The sequence below is a fragment of the Phaseolus vulgaris genome, chromosome 2, assembly GCF_000499845.2.
Source record: "Phaseolus vulgaris cultivar G19833 chromosome 2, P. vulgaris v2.0, whole genome shotgun sequence".
Taxonomy (NCBI): Eukaryota; Viridiplantae; Streptophyta; class Magnoliopsida; order Fabales; family Fabaceae; genus Phaseolus; species Phaseolus vulgaris.
In genome coordinates, this window is record NC_023758.2 from 48,173,956 (window position 1) to 48,190,922 (window position 16,967).

The following is a 16,967-nucleotide window of genomic DNA, read 5'->3' on the forward strand; positions in this document are numbered from 1 at the left end:
AAGTTTTCATATAAGAGAAATAATTCTAATAAAGTGCAAGATTATCTTTATGCTTTTTTATCAGTCTCAAGTGTAAAATACCCAAATGTCTTCATATATTTTTCACGTTATTTTTTTTAGTGAAACACATGATTATTTGTCCAAATAAATTGATCAAAAGGACAGAAAGTAGAAAAGTCTTTTGCCTTATATATTTCCAATATCATTAATAATACGTTTTGTAAATTCCAAAACATATCAATTAAATATCAAAAGTTTTGCATCAAGTTTTAGATTTTGTAAAATTTTATTTAAAAAATATTTATATGTATTTTAAAATATATTTGATTATGTGAATATGTTTAATGGATAATTAATTTTTTTATTACTTAATTAAAAAAATAATTTATTAATTAAAAATAATTGTTTTTACATATTAAATTATACAATTAAAATCAATAATTTAAACTTAATTTATAAGATTTCAGAATTCAGATTATAAATTCATTGTAATATAAAATTATAATTACTAAATTAAAGATATATTGTCTTATGATATATATATTACGTGATTTTATTTGTTATATAATAATGAGATAATTAAATATATTTGTTATTATATTTTATATTGAAGTTATATGTAACTAAAATAATTTAATTATATAAATTAAACACTTTAATACTTAATTTTCATTTTCTTAAGTTTTAATGATTATGTTCACTTTTACCAATAATTCAATTTCTATTAAGATTTTTCGTTGCATTTATAAATTTTAAATTTTTATAAATTTTTTATCAACAATAAAAAAATAAATAAATATGAATCACTTTAGGGGTGATCCAACCCTTATACATGAACTTAAACATAACCTTCATCACAAGACTTACTCAAAAAACAACCTAAACAGAACTCTTCTAACTAACTCAGAAGAAGACATCTAGGAGTTTAGGGTTTAAAATTTAGGATAAAAAATTATTGCAAGAAATTGAAACTTAAAACGAAAAATTACAACCTATTTCAACAAATTTGAGCTAAGGTAAGTAAATCATTCAAAGTAAACGTAAACAAGGAAAGCAAAAACCGGTAACGCTTAGCCATTTTCTTATGACTGCTGATTGTTAGGCTCTTCAATATCTACTATAGCTGCTGGTGCTGCTTCATTGTTGGTAACTGAGAAAGTAAATTCAGAAACCAAGGCCAAATGGTCACTTCCCACCTTCTATTAATCAAAGAAAAGACTGGTTAGCTGGTGAAAAATTATGTTTAAACATTTGAATTCAAGGTGTAAAAGAATTGAACTGTAGAGTGTAGACTATGTAGTTTGATAAGATGGAGAAGTGCTAAGTTTTCCATTACACCTATTTCAATTCAAAAGCTCTATAAAACCACGATCGTAATGCTATGAATGAAACCTTTTTTGAACAAATGGTGAGACTCTCCCAATCCATAGAGAATTACCAACGTTAAAGCCTTAACATCTTAAATGTTAAACCTAGTGAATTCTTGATCACTTAGTAGATTGAAAGCCTAGCAGGAATACCTTGCATGGGAGGCCACCTTCCCTTAGGAGATCACTTATTGAAACAGTATCAAGAACTCTAGTAGGTACAATACCGTCCGAGTACCTGCATCAAGTGCAGTCAATCTCATACTTCAGTATTTGCAATCAATAAGGCCATAACCATTACAACCAAAATATTTGGCAGAGTTTGATTACCATAAATAATCTACAGTGCCAAGAAACTTTGAGTGATAGGAAGTTGCCAAGGGTTCACCATTGAATCCCCGTGTACTTGTTGAACCCTGAAAAGCTTTACAACTTTACTATTTTGCTGGCACGGGCTAGGGGGATTAAATGTAGAAATCATATAGAAATGATGCTTTGACTATCTTCAGACAAAAATTATATAAATTTTTGATGTGATGAGTTTAGATATAAATATATATAATAAAAAATAAATTTGTAACTAAATGATATGAAAAATATTAAAATAATAATATTGGAGGTTGTAATGTAGTTATATAAAAAAAATGGATTATCAAAATACCCAAATCATATATAGCAACAATGGGTTGCAAGGGAATAATTAGGTACATTAACTGTGGCATACGAACTATTCAGCTTCAATGGATGCACAGCCAAATGACGTTGAGAATCTCCGGTTGCTATTTTTATCTCTTCATCTGTCCAGCATTTTAACAAGCTGGAAACAGTAGGTTGAGAGCATCATACTTAGATAAAACTGAATAGCACAAGAAATTTCAAAAAACACACATTCTTTGCAATTAGCAGATGAGAAAGTGAAAGCACAATTGTATTGTTGGTCAATAATATAAAACTCTACTGAGAAAAAAGATCATAACGTTTAATTTATAGCACACTAAATCTGCCAAAATGCATGTCTCGTGCAACAGTGTTAAATTCATATTTATGAAAGGTATTAAAAACATCTATAGAAATTATCTCAAGAAAATAATAAAAAGTGGCCAAAAATGGAAAAGGGTGAAAAGTTTCTAAACACTAACGTAGAACACACAAAAAAAAGCGATAGTGATGAGAATGCAAAACTATCTCATCTTAAAATTGTATTCAAAGTCAGGTCTATTACACGCATACCCTGTCACCTTATATCACGCACACCTGCATTGTAGCTTTCCAAAGGTAAAATTCTATTGTTAAGACTTTTCTAAGGCAAAAATACTTATGGAGAAGCTAGAGGAGGAAGCTGTTAGAAAAGAAAAATAGAAAGCAGCAACTATGCCATTAAAAGGTGTAAAATCCTTCAACCACTGAATTTTCTTTCTTTTGAGTCTCCTTAAGCTCAGCCGTCGCAAGCTTTTGAAAAAGTTGAGGTGCACAAGTTATTTTTAACTTATGCAAGAAATTTGATTAATTTTACCTCATTAATTTATTCTATTTTTCTTCAATGAGTGCTTCACTTAAAAATCATCCAGAAGAAAAAGTACCTATCTTGGGTGACAACTGGACCAACTGTTTCTTTATTCTCCCATATAACTTGAGCAGGACGACACCGTTTCTGTCCAGATAATTCCTTTTTGTCATACAGCTTGACATTAAGCTGCAATTGCAAATCACACCCAGTTTCAAGTGAGCGTCTTCAACAATACTACTTGCTTGTATTCACAGCATGAAATCTTATTATCATGCCAGTATCAAAAACCAATATAAGGTGAATGTGATATACCTCAGATGATGACAAAAACTTGTATATTCCACTCTGTGGATGAACAATAAAAGAAGAGAATTCAGTATGTAAAAAATGAACACAAACTAAATGAAAAAATACTGTCTATTTTCTGGAATATGGCACCTGAGGAGTACTATTAAAATCACCAGCTAGCACAACAGGGATATTACCCCATTTCTCCGAGAGATACTGTGCTCTTGATGAGAGAAAACGAATCTGCAATATTAAATATTTCATTTCAATCAGCCAATTCAAGGAAAGCAAATCTGACTTGACTATTGAAAAATAAGGTGAAATACCTAGTCGACTGTATTTCTTATTTCTTATAGATAACATAAGCCCTTTTGAATTAGGAGTTAGTAGTTATCTCAACTGATCTGCTAGTAGCTTTTTACAAGATGAAAAATTGATAAACTGAGAAGAGAATTGTCAATTGATAAAAAAGAGGAAGGAACTGTGGAAAGGTGATAAAAAAACAACACATGCAAACAGTATGTGAGCAATTAATGCTTGAAACCATATTCAATTGTATCAAGAAATATCTCATATTATACAAACTTCTTGAATATTTTTTGAATTTAATAAACAAAATTCGGCATAAATGTTAATTTCCAAAAGATTGTTAGCTATAATAGAGGAAAGACATTTAACTAAAATTTTCTTTGAAATGGGTGAATAAAACACTTACTTGACCTAATTTAACTTCTCCCTTGTTTGGGTTGTAAAGTACATGGATGTTACCAACTATCAGTCTCCTTGAGTAAGATTCACACATCTGCCTGTACAAGATGAAGTTAGAAATACAAATGACGACATGCAATATGACAATATTTACAATAATAAAACTAAGGCAAAAAGGATAGCTACTCTTTGTGTTCAAAACTTGAGTAAGGTAATATATTATAAAAAGCAAAGGTGCCCAAAGGATTTGTCCTTCACAAAGAGTCAATGTTCAATTGACAAAGACAACAAATCTCCCTCTCATCTGTCCTTCTTCCCCTATTTGTATCTAACTTACCCCTCTAACTAACTAACAAACGAACTCATTAATAGTCTAACTATCTTAACTCCTCCTTCTCCTTATATCCTAAGGATACTACCCCTCCCTCCCAAAAATAAACCTAGTCATTAAGGTTGAAATTGTGGAAGCTAGGTCCTCCCAAAAGAAAAAATCTAGAATTCTTCTTCACTGGTTGAAACTAAAATCAAATGTACCAATAAGCTCGTGGATCACTGTGGTGTTTTTCCCCGTAGGCTTGTGACCTGGATTTCCAATGAAAGTTTCACCAGACTAAACTTGGTGAGAATCAACACCCTTTTTATTCATCTGTCTAAACTGCCTGCATTTCTTGTTCAGTAAGCACAACATCTCCTCAGCCATATATGGTGTCAATTATGTCCCCTTTCAGTTTCGGGCTTGCTATTTCAGCCCAAGCACTATACGTCTTTCCAAACGGACTAACCTCAATTTGAGCATGGCCGTTTAGGTTTAAAATGAGACCCAAATGATGAAAGAATGTCCGTTCTGTCCTTCTGCTTTTCATCCCCCTCGGGAGAGCACCGTTGCTGTCAACACCACCCATGATTGCTCCTCCGATAGCAACCCACTAACCGCCATATGTAAGCTAGCTTCTGTTTCCTCCCGTGGTGGTGAATGTTTGTTTGAGTGGGCACTAAGTAAATTGGATTCAGTGGTTACTGTCTCCAACTTCTGACGTTTGCAGTTCCAACGATGACAGTTTGGTCAGTATGATAAAAATCCATATCTCCTTCGAAGTTGATACCCATACTTTGACTGTAGTTGCTGTCTATCCTTGGCCTGATTGTGACTCCCACATCACCTTTTTCCTCCATTTTCTTGTTTCTTAGTTACCCGAATATGATTTTTAAGACATGAATCCTGTAATTTCTGTATTGACTTCATCTTCTACACCTTGCAGAACTTTTCAGTGGTACAACTCAATGGGCTGATGCTGCCACTCGTCTTTCTTGCCGGAGAACAGATTCTGTCACCACACACCACATTGTCATTTTGGAGTTCTCATCGCTTTATGTCATTTCACCAAGATTTAGGACGCTGATCTTGCCCTTTCCCGTGGTTATCCCTTATCTCTTGATTAATGTCTCCACTTCTTGGATGTGGTTTTGCATCTCACATTGTCATTTTGGAGTTCTCATCGCTTTATGTCATTTCACCAAGATTTAGGACGCTGATCTTGCCCTTTGCCGTGGTTATCCCTTATTTCTTGATTAATGTCTCCACTTCTTGGATGTGGTTTTCCATCTCAATTTACTCTTCTTGCTTGAAGATCATCAATTCTTCAAAGGTGTGGCTACCATAGCTCTCTCTGAATCTTTTGGTTAAAGTTGTAGAAAATGATTCCCAATCTGAATATGGGTTCTCTTGGCACCAAGAATAGAACCAAGGCATCGCCACTCCCTCCATGCTGATGAATTCCAATTTCAAGGAATCAGAAGAGAAGATTTCTTGAACCTCAAAGAATTTCTCGACTCTTACAATCCACCCAATGGGATCCCCTGCAAAGAATGGCAATTTCACCTTCATATATCCGCAATGTACACCCCCTCTATCTCTAATAACACTGGCCCTCCCCTTCAGATCCGGTAGGTCTAATTGTTGGGAACTAGGAATTGAAATAAGAAAGAAAAGAAATATTAATTCTTTTGAATAGAGTGAAGGAGAAGAACAATGAATAAGAGAGAAAACTTCAAGTGTTTTCCCTTCGGAATCAATACAATCTCCTATCATTCTTCCTCTATTTATATCTAACTAACTCACTTATGGACTAACTGATTAATATTCTAACGGTTGAAACTAACTCTTCCTTCTCCTTATATTTGTCAGTATTCCAGCTGGTACTCACTTTTGTAAAGACTAGTACGTTTATTACAGGACAGTCTGCCGAATACTTTTAAAATCATAAAACAAAATAATCAATAATCAAGACCGTAGAGACATCCCCCATTCTACTGATCTAAACTAGCAAAATAGGTCAGCCCCCAACCTCCCAATGAATAGATTTAAATAGTCCATAAAATAAATTAAATTGAGAAAATAGTGACTTAATTTATAGCAAACCAATTTTAGCTTAATCTGTTCTTGCAATTTCTGGAATTAGATTGAGTTAACTTGTTGGCTCAAACTACTCAGATTTTAAAATAATAATTATAATTAAAAAGTATTATTTTATTAAAATATATACCTTGATTAAAATTTATATATCAAATCATTATATTTAAAAATTAAATTTACTTTTATTTATGTTACTTAAAATTAAAAATTCACTTTTATTTATCATTTTCAATTTACAATTACTTTTTTTTCTTTTTCAAATTGAGGCAAAGTAGCCTATTAACTCGATAAAGAGTTAAATTAGCACAATTTTTTACTCAGTTTGCCAGACCAGACTAAGCGATCCATTTTGTCAGTCCTATAATGTTCCAATTGTCCTAGGTAAACATCTTGTTGGATAGAAACGTTTCACCCATTCAATTGTTTGATGGGATTTCTAATAGACTACACAAGAGCCTCAAGATATTCTTTCCAATGAAAAATAATATTCCCTTATAAGGCATATTTTAGAAGAGATTGACGGTATTTTACAAGACAATTTACAATATTAAATTTCTTTTCTTTATTTGTCTCTTATGAGTATGAATATTTTTTATTAGTGAAAAATGATACAAGAACTTTAAAAGTCATTAACAAAGAGGGTAAATGTAGTAGTACATGGTAACAGTTTTTAAAAAATTCAATAAACTCAACTAAAATAATTAATTTCATGGGTATATGTCATTATGTTAAAGTGTATTATACATGTCTTATGTTAGTATAATACAAGAACCTAAAATAAAGTTTCAAAATACTTTAAAGGAAGGACCAACCGTGGTCATATCATTAAAAGAAAGGAGCCGACATCAAAGAACGGATACCTCAAAAACTGACAGTTGGGCAACATTATCACGAAGGCCAATGTCTTTAAATTGAATATTCTCTCCTTCTAGTAACCGGAACCTGACAAACATGATGAAAAAGTAATCAAGTCAATGGATTAGATCAATCAATTTTTATCTCAACCCAATTGGGTAATCACTAGATTAATTACTTATCAGTTTTCCAAAAGATGGCACATCCGTCAACTGAATCTCCAGTGCGTCTCTACAGGGCCATGCACACAATTCATTAGGTTCTCAAGAAATGGTTGTGCAGCACTACTATGCGCAGGATAATGACAAATTTCACAGTAGTATAGAGACTTCATTATGTTCAATGATTAATGATGAATGGTGCAACTCGAATGAACTAATCTTTATTTTATTTTGAATGAACCAAATTTGATCAAGAAGATATCAGTCAGTCAAAACCAGAGTAGAAATCAGAATTCTGAAAGGAAATGAAAATATACCTGATAAGATCCAGCATATCCTGCTTTAACCATAATGTCTGAGACTTCCAAATACTTGTCCACCTCCTGACAATACAATTTCGAATGTTTCAAGTTGGTATAAAAAAATCAAGTCTAACAAACATCAGTAAGTACGTTTAAATACACATTTTGTCTCTCAACAATTTTTTTTGTTTCAGATAGGTTTCGTAAGTTGAAATTTTATTACTTGCTCCCCTAAAATATAGACCAAATTGATTCTTCAATCAATTATCTGCAATGACAATATTAATTTTGACTGACATAACAGATATACGACGAGCCATCTCTCAGTTTGTCATGTAATACCAGATTGACCAATTTAGTGTTGTAAATGGACCAGAAACCACTTTGATCTAACAAAAAAAAACACATGACCAAAACGAAACTTCTTAAACTTAATGTCTTAAACTGAAAGTATAAGTGCCTTTTTTTAGCTTATCAAATATATGAAACAAAATGGAAGGTGAAAAGTTGGTTACTTGTAAGCAGATAATATCAGGGTCCCATCCAAGAAGCTCATCGGAAATAACCCTCTTGCGACGATCCCATTTGATGTAACGAGAAGGAACGTTTACGTATAAATCGGAGTGTTGAGAAGCGTTTCGATCCCCCAGTATGTTGTAAGAGGCCACGCTGAATGTTTCCGGAGACTCCAAAGATTGATCAGATGCTTCCACCCAATGGCGTTTGATTTGGGGAAGGGGACGGAGGTTTCTGTGGGTATATGAATCTGAATGCCATTGGATTTGCGAAGCGATGGGAGCATTGAATTTGATGCAGCTGGGGACAGAGAAGAAGGGGTTGTGTTTGGCGTTGGTGGCTGAGAGTGCGAGCCACGACGAAGATGCAGAAAAGGCCATTACTCTCTCTCTCTCTCTTGAAATTGAATGAACAAGGAAACTCACCTGTAGTTTAGCGCCACAATTCGTTATCTCATCCCAATGTTTATTTTTTCTTTCTTTCTCTCTCTTTAATTAAATATATTTTAAAAAGTTCTTATTTATAGCCTTCTAACTGCTTAATGCAGTGACGTGGTGTAAAACACTATTTTATTCTGGGAAGTTTCTTCCTTCACCCCTACATATTTCTTACAGCAGTCCTACATTCTTTAAAATACCGAAATTATCCTTTCAAATTATCCTTTCACAGTTTTAGTAAAAAGTATTTTCAGAATAGAAGTTTCGTAAGCAAAGAATATTTCCAAAATAGAAAATCCAGAAGATAAAAAGTAATTCAGGAATACACTTTCTAGAATAATTTTTGTGATTTCTAGATTAATAAATCCAGAATTAATAAGATGTGTTCCAGAAAATATGTTCTGAAATATTTTGGAAAAGACAATCCGACAATATTTTTAAGAAAGAATACCATCTTCTTTGAAAATGATGGGGTGTAGGAAGAAATTTGTTAGGGTACAGGAAGAAACAACTTTTATTCTGTTAACAATTTTCTTTAACCTTTAACCTGAAATATGATATACTTTCCGACTTTTGAAATTAAATTTGAAAATATCTCATTTAGATCATTTCTACATAAATACTTGTGAAAAAAGATTAAATTAATTTGGCTTTTCTTGTAAATTAAAGTCAATTTTTAGAAGAAATTAAATGAGTGAAATCTTGTAAAAATTAAACAGAAACCAATTTAACTCGTAACAAAAACACAGCATTCAATCCTTTTTTTCAAGAAGTTTATATTATGATGGCTAAGATAAAATTTAGATTATGATTTACCGATTTTGTAATATAGTTAAAATTACTATACAAAATTAAACTGCTACAAGTTTGAATTAAATTTATTTAATTCATTTTCTGGTATTGATTAATTTTGCACAACTATAAATCCAATCATCAATCAAAATATCCATCTACAAAAAAAATAAAATTTATAGTTGGATAGTAATTTAAATTTGAAATTATAATTTCAATTTTCAAGGATAAATTTATCTTAGTTCTACAAGACTAAATTGATTTAATTTTGAGACAAAAATAATATCAAACGTATTTAATTTAGTTCAATTAGAATTTTATTTTCATTCAATAATAAATTTCATATAATATCAAATAGTATGTAAGGTGGAGATTATACACAATAACTTTGATTAAGAAATACAGCTTCTTGACCAGACAATCAATAGCTAAAGATGGGATCTCTTACAAACAGATGATGTTATGCATTTGTGTTGGAAAGCTTTAGGATTTAGAGTTTAAAATTAATAAAATACAACAGAATAGTATCTAAACATACTAGTACCTGAAGATTCCAAGTTACAGATTCGAATTCATTGGGCAGAAACTGCTTCTGAAAAAATGGATGAATAATTGCTCAAACATAACTCTGTCGAATAAAAAACAGTGCCTTGAACGAATTTACTCTTTTGAAGTGGTATGTATCTCCTTGCTATACGATCCTGTTTGTACTTGTCAAAAGGATATTCTAAGTAAGCTGTTTCTCAACCTGTTTGCTCTATCTTTTTGGAACTATTAACAAATGTAGCACTTCTATCAAATCCCTCAAGCAAAAGAATCCGCAGAGCTTCTATTCCATCTTGTAATGTAAAATTTAACTGAAAGATAATTTTATGAACAATTAGAACTTCCATGTGTTGCAAAGTTGTCAGTTCAGGCTTCAAAAAGAGAAAATAAAAATACATACCTCTTCTCTTTCCTGTTTAGTGAACGTGCGAAGAACAAATCCTACAGGATCCATTTTACCGGGAGGTCGTCCAATGCCTAATCAGCAACAAAATGGCATGGTATTATAAATTACTGTAATAGAGATTTATTATAAATTATTGAAATGGTATGAACTTACCAATTCTTAAACGAGGAAAACCAGTATTCCCTTTGAAATGATTAATAACACTCTTCATCCTGCCAAAAAACAAGGAAAATGAAAACAGTGACACTTCATTCTCTTTCAATTTGAAAGAAACAAGGTAAATGGTTATTACCCAGTACAAATTATCATAATAAAAATAGTTAGGCTTTCGGCATGACTTGCCCTCAGAATATGACAACCTTCTTTCCGCCCTCTTCCAAAACTTATTGTGAATTTCTTAAACTTGCACGGTACAAAACCACACAAATCAATGATTTGATGCAGAGACAAGGAAGCTGATTTATCCCTACAACATATAATTTCAGCAGAGAAAGGGAGTTGTTTACTTTTTTACAATAGTAATTTTTCTAGTTCTCTGTGACTGTGTGCCTGCCATTCATAGTCTTGGTAGTACAGCACAGCAAGTCAGCATCTCAAACACCCTTTGCCCCAAGAGTGAGCGAGGATATTATCTTGATCATTAGACAGACAGCAGAAAATTTAACCACATCCAATGAAAATAAATAGTTCCTTTCCATAACAAGGCATGCAAGTCTAGCATCCCACACAACCTAATATTTTGCCTTGATCTAGTTGAGCATGTAAAAAGATGATTGTATAGCAAAGTATTCTTCAAGCTGAGCATTTCCCTGACCTTGTGGGTGTGACTAAAGGAAGACAAATATAACATTTCACAACTTTCAGAAATATGAAGAATCCTGAACTTGCTATTCACAACAAGAATGGACATGCTCATTTATAGATTCAAAGGTGCCAAAGTAGGCATACATGCTGTTCCATAGCAAAAAGAGTGTGCATGTAAAGAAAAATATAATTACCCATTGTGGCCTCCATGTCCACCCTTTGGTAGAAGCCGCAATTTAGCAAAAGGTAAATCCAAGTCATCAAAGATCTGAAAAAGAAAATTATTAATATATTACTCAAGCAGACCATCCTTCTAATTTTGCTATATTGCTTAAAAAATAAAAAAGAACAAAGTAGTCATAGCATAGATATTATACCACAAGTACTTGCTTCAGTGGAATCTTGTAGTATGAAACTATGGCCCCAACCTTCAAAATAGATTGAAACACCAGACAATAATAATCAAAATATAATATTTATTACAGTGAATTCTTAGGAAGTGAAGGTCCAACTTGGAATACAGATATGTTATGACAAGCACATGGATACGCAGACAAGGAAAATTAAAAAAAAAAAAAAAACATAGGATACAACATGACTATAATACAATGTATAAGATTAGTATAAATTTAACCTTAAGATACAGACCTTTAAATTAAAAGAAAGAATTGATGTCATAAGAATGAACATGACTTATCATAGCATAGACAAAACAAAATGCCATTGCTTTAAAACATTTGAACATTATATCCAGATAGCAGACATACAGATTCACCGCTTAAATTCATAAAAGTCTGAGGTTTTGCAAGTATGACTGGTACGTCACCTATTAAACCTGCAATCGGAAAACAACTTCTGTCACAAATAGGAATATACAAATACTTAATTTTGATCCATTTGCTTTTATCACCAACATTCTGAAATTATGTGGAACCAACCAGTTTCTGTCTACAATATTTGATTATTTATGCGAAAAAAAACATAACATGGCAACCACATTAATTGGGTGATTAAATATTGATGGATTCAGGTTTGGCAAGAAACTTCTCTCCCACTTAACACCAACACAAGTCCTGAATCACAATGTAATGGGGCTTAGCTAAAAAACAAAATTCTCATCATAAACTGAATAAAAATGATGCTAAAACAGGTGAGTTTGGAATTCGGAGTTCAGACATACATGTTAGACGTATGGCAAGATATATCATAGCTATCAATCCCAAATAGTGGCATAGACTAACCGACCCTAAAACTGATTATAGACAGGTTAAAGTGTACACGTATTTTAGCTTGTGCGATGTACATGCAAGACAGCTCCCAAAAAATTGCCACCTTGCGAGATAAACTTTAAATGCTCGTAATTTTGTACAGTGAGATAACACTCTTCCTTGGTTAGAAGCATTGCAGAAAAAAAAAGAAAGAGCATTCTTCCTTCTTGTGATATCTAGGAGCTAAAAAGAAAGCATATATTTACCAATATTCTAGACTTTGAATTTTAATGCTGACCAATGTCTATATGAAAAGGTAAAACAAATTAATTAAAGAGAAATATTAGAGGCAGGGTTTTGTGAACCTTTCCCAAATAACGCTTTGAAGGAAACAGAGCTCATAGATATCCCTTCAGCTTCAGCTATGGCATCAACCATCTCAAAGCCCACCTGAAATATAAAGCTCCAAAACAGGTAATAATAATATCAATTTGAAAATGAAAAGATGGAGAGGGTATGAATAGTGTGACTGACAGACATTGTGGCGAGTGGCAGCGTACTTTTTGCCAGGATTGCCGAGGCCAACGATCAACCAAGGTAAATTTTCCATCTTCTTCTCTTTGGACTCCGTCGAAATGGAAGCAGGAGAAGAAGAAGAATTAGAAGAACAATTTTGAATGCTCATAATGCGATGGCGAGACGAAGAAGATAGAGAGAAAAAGGGCCTTGAATAGCGCCACCCGTGAAAAGGGATTTTCATTGATGATACCCAACAACCACAAATGTTCATCTTTTCAAACGTCAAAGAAACACAAACATAAATTATAAACCCTAAAGAGAAGAATCGAGGAAGGTGGGTTAGGAAGGAAGCAAGGAACCAGCAAAGATTGGGGAAAAATCAAAAGATAAAACGTATAAAACCAAAAACGACGCCGTTGCCGGGGATCGAACCCGGGTCACCCGCGTGACAGGCGGGAATACTCACCACTATACTACAACGACTTGTTGTTTATGAAGTTTTAACAGTTTTTATAACTTTAATTTACGTTTTAATTATTACTTGCAAAATTTCTTTTTTAGAAAAGTTATTTTTTATTCCTAATGTTTTTCTTTCTTGCATGGATAAATATGCTTTATTACTGATAAACATTCTTTTATTTTTCCTATATATTTGTGAGATTCTTATTAAGTAAAAGAACTATTCCTATATAAAATAATAATATTATTTATATATTTATATTAAAAATATATAAACTAACATCTTGTTTTTGGTAGCAAAATATGATTAATGTTTATATAGATATCACTTTTTATCTGTATATACTACTAACAATCAGGCATTAATATATTCTAATGCGGGCACACCGTATATTATATTAAATATTTATATCGTATGATCATCATGTGTTCATATATATATATATATATATATATATATATATATATATATATATATATTTCTCCAAATAAAAGCATAGTTAATAATATATAAAACTACTGATATATTATGTGTTTCCACTAGAATATGTCAACATTCTAGATTGCATATGCTAAATATTAACATTAACATTTTATTCATAATATTCATAACAATAAATATATCTTAATTCATATAGATGACAATAAATAAATATTTTTTAGTGTTGATTATAACTAAGAAAGATATAAATCCATGATATTTATAACAAATAAATTAGGTTATGATAATACAGATCTGTATAAACATATTTGGGTTAACATTTATTAATAACGTGTAGGCATACATATGTCAATATTTAAAATAAATAAACAGTGATTTTGAGAATTGTTATGTGTCTGCATTATCAATTCATACACAGGTAAATTAATATATAATTATTATGAATGTTAGAGTGCTGTATTTGAATGTTTTTCATCATCTCTTCATTAATTTATTATTAAGGTTTCAATCTTTCTATTCGCTCACTTTTTCTTTTTGAATTTGTTCTGCGTGATACTTTAGTAGCTCATACATACTATACACGATGGATACGAAAATACGTATAATATCTAATATGTAGAATACGGAGACACGAATTTATATATTATATAATTATGAATTATATAAATTGACAATAAAGATTTATGTGCACAACTATGTTTCATATTATTTTTTGGAGCAGAAAAATGTTTTTCATGACTGATTCAAAATGATTTGTTTCTTATTTTTAAAATCATAATAAAATTTTATACAATAAATTTAAATTTTTAGAAAATTAATGTATTTTTACTTTTTAAAATTATGTTAGAACCGTACTATAATTGTCAGAAATCCAATACTTTTTGAATTTGACACTTCATACGTGTCCTACAACTGTCATACGAGTATCGTCTTCATTTTCCATTTTTCATGATAAATTTAGTATAAGAAAAAACAAAATAAAAGGCTTGGATTGTAATGAGAAATGTACAAAACGAATAAGAATTTGCAAGATTTTTTTTTAACACAAAGAACATAATAATATTAAAACAATATTTTTGTTAAAATTGAATTACTAAGCTTGTATAGTTCACTTAATTTTAGTTTCTAACTAAAAAATAGAATGAGAAAAATAATAATACGAGCAGTGTTATTAAATAAAATTAATTTACCAAAATTATCCATATCAGCATTCATAAAATTCAAAGTAACCTCAACATCCTTGGCTGTTCGAACCTGTTTGAAAATAGACAAATTTGTATTCCTAAAACTTTCCACTATTTCTTTGAAACTTTATACTATTTCTTTCATAGATTACTTTGACACTCAAAAAGTCTAGTTTCTCAACAAAGACATCTCTCAAACTGTAATTTTGCTCATAAATTTTAAAGTTACTCATATGATCTTTAAAAAACTATTTGAGAAATACCAAATGAAACGAGATACTATATGAATGAATTTTTTGTTTTGGGTGAAAGGGAAAATTATGATTTTGTAAAGATGATTTCTCATAGATGATAGATGATGTTATAAACAGAATGGAATGAAAGTTAGTATAAAACTGTCAAATAATCCATAATTTTTCCAAAGCACACGTATCAGAGAATAAAATATATATTTTATTTAAATTTAGAAAATTGTTCTCACAACTACTCCAACAATATACTTTATTTAAAACAACAAAAATGATTTAATTATTTTATTTAAATTTTTAAATTTAGAAAACTACTCTTGACAACTGTTATACTAATTACAAAATGATAGAATAACTAAATAAAGGTTTAAATATAGAAAACTACTCTAATAATTATAAAATAACAGAATAATAAAAATAAAATATTAATATAAAGATAAAATAGAAAAAAAAGTATATACACCAAAAATAATTTTAAAGAAAAATCGTCTTTTTATTATAGGCATAGATTTCATAAATATATAAAAACATAGAAAAATCGGATATTTAAATTTATTATTTACTTAAACTTTTCTGAACATCAAGTCGTTGTAGTATAGTGGTGAGTATTCCCGCCTGTCACGCGGGTGACCCGGGTTCGATCCCCGGCAACGGCGTTTTACGTTTTTGTGTTATTTTTTCTTTTGCGTTTTGTGTTTAGTTACTATTAATAATAAAAAGTAAACTAAAATAATATATTAAACTTATAAAATATAATTAAACCTTTGAAATCAACAAGTCGTTGTAGTATAGTGGTGAGTATTCCCGCCTGTCACGCGGGTGACCCGGGTTCGATCCCCGGCAACGGCGTTTTACGTTTTTGTGTTATTTTTTCTTTTGCGTTTTGTGTTTAGTTACTATTAATAATAAAAAGTAAACTAAAATAATATATTAAAATTATAAAATATAATTAAACCTTTGAAATCAACAAGTCGTTGTAGTATAGTGGTAAGTATTCCCGCCTGTCACGCGGGTGACCCGGGTTCGCCCCGGCAACGGCGTTTTTTTTATATTATGTGTTTTTTTCTTCTGCATTTTGTTTTGCTGTCATAGTAGATTTATGTATATAACCTAAAAAAACAGATTGGTATATATGACTCATTTATCTATTTTGGGTAAAAGTTAAAGTACACTTCTATTTGCAGTGTTTTTATAAGCAGAATTTTGTAGAATAGCAAGAATGATGCCTTTCTTTTGCCTTTAATTACAGATAAAATATTTGGATGGGATCCATAAACTCACAATTTTGGTCATGAGAGGGTAGCATCCTCTACTATCACTCATTAATGAATATCACAACCAACACAAATTATTTAGTAATACACAAAAATCGTCAAGCACGTCATTATCAGCATAACTTTTGTTTAACAAAAATAAAAAAATAGACATTGTTAGCCTGTGCTAATTATATGATTTACTATATATTTGTATTACTTTATTGATAGTATATGTCAAATTTTATATAAACAAAATTAGTAGAGTATATTATATAAAATAGTTTTTGTTGAATAACAATTCGGCAAATGCTCCCTGCACCCAACACATTTTAACCTGCACCCAACACAATTTTAAAAATTCCAAAAATGCCCTTTATTCTGGAAATAAAAATCTGGAATTGAAAATAATATATTCCGGAAAAATATATTCGGAAGTGGTTATTGAGTTTCGGAAATAAAAATCCAGAAACAAAATTTAAAATTCTATTCCGGACAAAAAAATCCGGAATTGATAAATAATACATTCTGGAAAAAAAAATCCAGAAAAGA

The 16,967-nt window shown here is 30.9% G+C and overlaps 2 protein-coding genes and 3 non-coding genes across 7 annotated transcripts; 2 read left to right on the forward strand and 3 right to left on the reverse strand.

Annotated features, from left to right (window-relative positions):
• Positions 1 to 789: 789 nt before the first annotated feature.
• Positions 790 to 8,591, reverse strand: LOC137812896 (carbon catabolite repressor protein 4 homolog 3). Of its 3 annotated transcripts, none has more exons than XM_068615148.1 (12): positions 8,117 to 8,591; positions 7,617 to 7,682; positions 7,317 to 7,369; positions 7,144 to 7,225; positions 3,878 to 3,964; positions 3,313 to 3,405; positions 3,187 to 3,219; positions 2,948 to 3,060; positions 2,076 to 2,184; positions 1,698 to 1,783; positions 1,521 to 1,605; positions 790 to 1,196 (listed from the first exon to the last, which is right to left on the reverse strand). In XM_068615148.1, the coding sequence occupies exons 1-12, from the start codon at positions 8,495 to 8,497 to the stop codon at positions 1,083 to 1,085; spliced, it is 1,302 nt and encodes a 433-aa protein (XP_068471249.1). In that variant the 5' UTR covers positions 8,498 to 8,591; the 3' UTR covers positions 790 to 1,082. The 3 variants fall into 3 exon arrangements, with proteins under 3 accessions (XP_068471249.1, XP_068471250.1, XP_068471248.1); XM_068615149.1 differs by having other exon boundaries at positions 790 to 1,199; positions 2,082 to 2,184; positions 8,117 to 8,590; XM_068615147.1 differs by having other exon boundaries at positions 790 to 1,199; positions 8,117 to 8,587.
• Positions 8,592 to 9,708: 1,117 nt separating this feature from the next.
• LOC137812897 (peptidyl-tRNA hydrolase, chloroplastic) lies at positions 9,709 to 13,283 on the reverse strand. The gene is made up of 8 exons (XM_068615150.1): positions 12,849 to 13,283; positions 12,676 to 12,760; positions 11,870 to 11,937; positions 11,480 to 11,530; positions 11,297 to 11,370; positions 10,452 to 10,510; positions 10,293 to 10,369; positions 9,709 to 10,203 (listed from the first exon to the last, which is right to left on the reverse strand). Exons 1-8 carry the CDS (start codon positions 13,098 to 13,100, stop codon positions 10,090 to 10,092), a joined length of 780 nt encoding a protein of 259 aa, XP_068471251.1. The 5' UTR covers positions 13,101 to 13,283; the 3' UTR covers positions 9,709 to 10,089.
• Positions 13,241 to 13,312, reverse strand: TRNAD-GUC (transfer RNA aspartic acid (anticodon GUC)). Its single transcript has one exon. It is a non-coding gene; the product is annotated as a tRNA-Asp (tRNA).
• Positions 13,313 to 15,746: 2,434 nt separating this feature from the next.
• Positions 15,747 to 15,818, forward strand: TRNAD-GUC (transfer RNA aspartic acid (anticodon GUC)). Its single transcript has one exon. It is a non-coding gene; the product is annotated as a tRNA-Asp (tRNA).
• A 121-nt stretch (positions 15,819 to 15,939) lies between these two features.
• TRNAD-GUC (transfer RNA aspartic acid (anticodon GUC)) lies at positions 15,940 to 16,011 on the forward strand. The gene has a single exon. It is a non-coding gene; the product is annotated as a tRNA-Asp (tRNA).
• Positions 16,012 to 16,967: the final 956 nt, after the last annotated feature.

Coding starts and splice junctions, on each gene's coding strand:
- LOC137812896 (XM_068615147.1), bottom strand. CDS start 8,497: ATGGCCTTTTCTGCATCTTCGTCGTGGCTCGCACTCTCAGCCACCAAC. Junction 3,220..3,312: donor ATTTTAATAGTACTCCTCAG/GTGCCATATTCC, acceptor GTTCATCCACAG/AGTGGAATATACAAGTTTTT. Junction 2,185..2,947: donor CCAGTTGTCACCCAAGATAG/GTACTTTTTCTT, acceptor TACTGTTTCCAG/CTTGTTAAAATGCTGGACAG.
- LOC137812897 (XM_068615150.1), bottom strand. CDS start 13,100: ATGAACATTTGTGGTTGTTGGGTATCATCAATGAAAATCCCTTTTCAC. Junction 12,761..12,848: donor ACGCTGCCACTCGCCACAAT/GTCTGTCAGTCA, acceptor TTTATATTTCAG/GTGGGCTTTGAGATGGTTGA. Junction 10,370..10,451: donor TTTTCCTCGTTTAAGAATTG/GTAAGTTCATAC, acceptor GTTGCTGATTAG/GCATTGGACGACCTCCCGGT.